The sequence below is a fragment of the Homarus americanus genome, unplaced genomic scaffold, assembly GCF_018991925.1.
Source record: "Homarus americanus isolate GMGI-L3 unplaced genomic scaffold, GMGI_Hamer_2.0 scaffold24523, whole genome shotgun sequence".
In the NCBI taxonomy this organism is placed as follows: Eukaryota; Metazoa; Arthropoda; class Malacostraca; order Decapoda; family Nephropidae; genus Homarus; species Homarus americanus.
Genome location: NW_024744357.1, coordinates 802,244 through 808,243, shown reverse-complemented (window position 1 = coordinate 808,243; position 6,000 = coordinate 802,244). Strand labels below are relative to the sequence as shown.

General features: G+C 37.0%; 1 protein-coding gene across 1 annotated transcript in view; it reads right to left on the bottom strand.

The window, feature by feature from the left end:
* Nucleotides 1-3,376: 3,376 nt before the first annotated feature.
* LOC121877745 (dynein beta chain, ciliary-like) overlaps nt 3,377-6,000 on the bottom strand; it is a 178,514-nt gene continuing 175,890 nt past the window's right edge. The window contains 1 exon segment of the mRNA XM_042383602.1: nt 3,377-3,779. Within this exon segment, the coding sequence (XP_042239536.1) occupies nt 3,570-3,779 (210 nt within the window). The 3' untranslated portion in view covers nt 3,377-3,569.

Here is a 6,000-nt window from a genome sequence, read left to right as displayed (position 1 = left end):
GAATTTTACTACAACATAGTTATTTGCGTCAAAAGTGGAGTTTGGGGTCGGGCTGGGTTCTATTGGAATTAATCCTATGTTCTGTTATTCACTTAATTTTAATATATATATATATATATATATATATATATATATATATATATATATATATATATATATATATATATATATATATATATATATATATATATATATATATATATATATATATATATATATATATATATATATATATATATTATATATATATATATATATATATATATTTCTTGCTTATATTCTTATTTAGTATTCTTTTCTAGTTATGTATATTTTTTTATATTAAACTTATGGTGTATTTATTTAATAATTTCTATGCTGTGTCTTTAGTTCCACAATGTACATAAATGTCTTATATTTTTTTACTTATACTTTCCAAGTCTTTCATTTCTTTTCATATATAATATTATATTTTCTAAATTTCAATGTCCTTACCTTTCTGAAGTGTATACTCTGTTTTACTTATATTCTCATACATGGGTTAAGGTCTGAGAACCATGTTATTCTTAGTACAACACTTATTATACTTACAAGAAGGAGGCTACCACCACCCAGACTTTTTATTAGAATATAACACAACTCATGGACAACTTTGGGTAGTGTGGTATTTGTATAGGCAAGTGAGTAAGTATTATTTTCTGGGAACCATGTTTAGAAGGAGTAGAGAGGTGATACTTGTAAATTACTAATTCAATATTTATTAACACAGTGAGTGTATAAAATGTTACTTAAATTCACTTAGACAAGACTGGACCCTTAGGTCTTACTCTACCATTGATAAAGTAGATCCTCAATTACTTATTAATTCATTAAACACTTCAAGTGTTGTTTTTACTTCATTAGACAATTGTTGTGTTATTCCTCTGACAAATAAGATTCAGTAATTATTATACACGGTCAGATAACACTAGACCCTCAGGTCTTACTTTTATAAGTAACAAATTACACCTTCAATTCTTGGTTACAACATTTAACAATCATTATATTATTACATTGTCACTCCAGATGATTATATGACACTTGACAATATCCCAAATCAACTTATAACATCACATTCTATCGGCATGAACAACATGGTACTTTTCCTTCAGTTCATGTACTCAACTCACATAACATATTTCCTGGTACTCTTAATAGTTATGGGTTCACTACTTAACCAGGCATTTCCATATTTCTGTTAGTAATCCCTCAATCAAGATACAATAATACTTAGGCCCATGTAACTGTGAGGAGTGCCCCAGGGTATAATGGTGGCCCAATAAAGCACGCGTTCCCCGGTCACAATTATAAGATTGTGGTTTCGAATCCTGGTGGGGTGAGGTGTTGATTATATGTAGAAGTCCGCGTGCTTTATTGGGCTAATGAAATATATATGGATCCTCATGTTTCAAAGCCGGATTTGGTAAAACGTTGCTCTGATCACCTAAGCGGCACGGGTGGTCCCCATTAGAGGTTCACGCACCAAGGTTCGTTGAACAGGCTTTGTGTGATATATAACAGAGTCTAGGATCTTGGTGTCTCCTGGCCCAGAGGTAGCGTTCTGGTCACAATTATAAGATCGTGGGTTCAATCCTGGTGGGGTGAGGTGTTGATTATATGTAGAAGTCCCTGAATTACACGAAAGCGCTTTGGGAACTTCGTGTTTTCTTCTTTCCTGTGGTTATCAGCATATACCTGTATCACGCACAACTACAGTGAGGGCGCAATGGCATTCAATGAGTGACTTAAAAGCAGGATATAGTCAAAACGATCAAGCGACTTCAAAGAAGATGCGCTGGGTCGCCATGATGCTGACCAGAGATCGATAAGAAATTGTCCCAAACACAATAATTGAGAGACAAAAAAAATAAAAGTCATACTATTTCCTCACTGTGCTAAGTATAAATACCACCATATATAAAACCGTGGAACATAGTATTTCAGCTATTACAACACAAATTCGCGGAGCCTTTTTTGTGTGTATTTACATGAATCGCCAGGCAAGATGACGGTGGGTGCAGATGATGTGATGGAGGGTTTGAGAATTGCAATTAAATGCCAGATAGCGGACGTGTCCTAATATTACTTAATAAATTATTAGATGTTTTAATTGCCTGTATATTGGCCTGGCGAGTTATAGCTAGGCATTAACATATACCTAGGTTAAAGCTATGCGATTCTGGGGTTGAACAAAATAGACTTTTCCTGCACACAAAATTTCTTAAAGGAAAATTTTGGAGGTCAAAGGCTGAAACATTCCAAATTTCTATGGTATATGGTCCAACACAACATACTAAAAACTGAGGAAGCTGTGATAAATGAATATCACCCACAAGAATAAATAGGGTACGGCCCTATTAAAATAAGTAAAAAATATATCACAAAATTGCATTTAATAACCCAAGAGACCTAATAAACTGGACATTAACTTCAATTTAAGAACAAGACTCCTGAAATGCTATGTATGGTCACAACTGCTGTTTTGGGTCAAAATGTGGTTACGATAAATAATTTCACTGACAGGAAAACAAAAGATTAGCAGAAACCTAGATAAATTCTTAAATTTATAGAAAAATAAAACGAGATACTCTGGTCATATAATTAGGGGTGAGGGATAATGGCAGAAATATTAATGGGCAAAGATGAGGGTAGGAGGGCCAGGAAAGCAGAGACTGGAATGAATGAAGTAAATTAAAAACTGTTTCCCCAGAAAGATATAAAATCTTGGGAGGATTTGTAAACAGCCTAAACATTAAGAATGGAGGAGTGGTCGCCAATCCTCAAATATGATTATGGTACAGTGATTTATTGCAAAATAGACTCATTCTTCCCTACACTTACATATATTTTACATATATTATAAAATAATACTGTGGTAAAACTATTACAGTACTTGAGTCTTAACATTTATTTACATATATACATATAAACAAGATCGCTTCTAAGTTAAATCTTCTAGAACTATATTTTGTAAGTTATATTTACAGATTTGCTTTCTTTAAAGAACATTTTACAGAATATTAGTAAAAGTTTTTCAATTATGTCTCAGCATGTCAGTAGCATAACTTCCTGGCAGATGGCATCACAATTACAATGACCAACAACTATCATCACTTATACAGAGAGTTCTTCTCTCATTAGTGTATTAACTCATACGCTAAAGACCTTCATTATTGAAGCTCAGTAATGTTTTAACAATAAAATATCATCACATGGACTGTGACCCCAAAATTTACATCAGTATGAAAGGTACACTAAGACCACAAAACAATGATCAGTAGGTGAACAATGACCAGAAGGAAAGATAATTGCCAATATTTCTCATATATACTGTAATGGATGAATGGGGGCCTTTGGCAGAGGTTTCTTATTTTCTTAACTGAACTGATGTCAAGTTTTTGAAGATGAGGCACCACTGTTTGTTTACATCATGATAAAACTAGCAGAATGATCAGGTCATGTCTGAAGGAGAGGAGTCAGATTACACCTCTAGCAGATGGTTACCATAATTTTGACAAAAGATATCCAGATTTAAGTGTAAATGAGCCACATTAAGACAAAGAAATATGACGAGAACCATGGGCTACATTTGGAGGAGAAAGATCCAGTTTAAACTTGAAGAAGCAGAGCCACCCCGCGAGGATCCACTTAGCTGGTTTCTTAGTCTTGAGGTTGAAGGTCCAGACATAAGTGGCCACGCTGGCGGTCTTGTAGAGCGGACACTTGTACAGATTCCTGTTCGCCTTGTCCTGCGTGATGGCCTGCCAAGGAGGAGAAATATAACAACTGATTATAAAGCCTCGTCTCATAGGCTATATACGCCATAAGTGTTTAATTATCCTCTCTGAACCAAGATTTATATTATGTATTTGGTGTTGTTTCAGGGTGCTGTATCAGTGCTTGGTGTATTATCCTGTTGTAAAAGTTTTAATGTGTTGATCATTACCTTGTGTTACATCCCACTGTGTTACTACCCAGGATGTATCAATATTGTATTACAGTATACTTGTTTTTGTTAGGCATTAAATATCGATTTATTGCATAAACTGAATATACAAAAAAACATTATATTATATAGTTAGAAAACTGAATCACGTTGCAGATTTGACATATGGTTGTAATGTGTAGCCAGAATCAGTTGGTGATGGCCTGCCTAGTGAACTGAGCTGGTTCCACCTCTTGCTTCAAGTTATTTAAATAGTGTTAGATTTATTATTATCTAGAGCAGTTTATATTGAATCAAGTTTACATTATTACTTTAACGGGTGGTAATATCGACAATATTTACCTAGATTTGCCAAGGCTTCGACAGTGTACCCCACGAAAGGCTGAAAATCAAACTGGAAGGGTATGGAATTCGGGAATGTCCAGCGTGGATAGAAGATTTCTACATGACCACAAGCAGTGTGTGGTGATTAATGGCACGAAATTGTCATCTGTACCTGTAACAAGTGGGGTACCACAGGGCAGTGTATTGGGCCCGCTGTTGTTTTGTTTCTTTCATAAATGACATGCCTGACGTTGTACACTCCTCCATACAAATGTTTGCCGATGACGCCAAGTTATTTCGGGAAATTAAGAACCGGACTGTAGAGCTGCAGAAGGACCTCTGTGGGCTCCAGGAATGGTCAAGAAATGGCTGCTGAGATTCAATGTCACGAAGTGTAAGAGGATGCACCTGGGGCGTACCAACGGTAAAGAGACGATCATATGTCCCAACGGGATGAAGAAACTGCACTAGTTGAGACTGTGTGTGAGAAGGACCTAGGTGTGTATGTGTGTGTGGAGAAGAAGGTAAATCAGGCAAATAAATTATTGGGTCTTATAAGAAGGTCGTTCAGATATCTAGACGGTCCGTCCTTCGTAACGATCTTCAGAGGAAGTGCTTCCCCATCTGGAGTACTGTCACCCCATCTGGTCCCCGAGATATGCTAGGGACTGTCAGTTGGTTGAAAATGTTCAAAGGAGGGCCACCAGACTGGTGCCTGCACTTCGGCACCTCAGCTACCCTGAGAGGTTGAGCGCCTGAACTTGCCTAGCTTATACTACAGACGGGCAAGGGGGGACCTAGATGACGTGTGTAAGCATCTCAGGGGCACTACTCAGTTGAGTGTCCTACTTGGAGCTGGCGACGCTCGCCAGCAAGGGGTCACAGCTCAAGATTGAAGAAGCCGCAAGTCCAGAAAACCGCGAGGGCAAACTTTTTCGGAGTGAGGGTTGTAAACTCTGGAACAATCTACCAGAGAGTGTTGTGACGGCACCGAGTGTGAGCTCTTTCAAGACAAGACTTGACCAACACTGGAGCAGGTTCAGGTACATTCAGGAGCCGGTGCATGCCCAGTATTTGCCAACAGTGCGTGACAGACGTGACCGATCGCCCGAGCGGCTAGCGAGCCGATCTTTGGTGAAGAATATAAATGAAAAGAGACGTGACCGATAGCCCAAGCGGCTAACAAGCCGATCAGTGGCGAAGAGGATAAAAGAAAAAAAAAGATAACAATTATATAATTATTGATACTACAGTAACAGTACACAGACACTCACTCGTCTTTCTCTTAATATTTATAATCTGTTATTCTCTCATTTATCTATTTCTCTGTTTAACTATTACAGTACTTATTTATCTGTTTAATAATGTACAATACGCCCTCCTCCAATGCGTATTTGTACAACGTGAATTCACTTATACCTCAAAAATAAATTTGACTAATGTATTTATTGAACACGGAAAATTCAAATTTACGCAGTTCGTTATCAAGTTACGCATAGCTCCTCTCACATCTCCCGAGCAGTCTCCTTCAGTCTCGTTACTCTCGTAAGCTGTAGTCAGGTAAAGAGCTGCGCTGTCCATATTGATATACTTTTTACTTTTAGTGGTTTTTGGGGAAACAAACCCTAAACAGTATGGATCCTAAATGTACACTATCTCCAAGTGATGGTAGAGTAAAGTGGTAACATTAGAAAGATAAATTTAAAATCTTC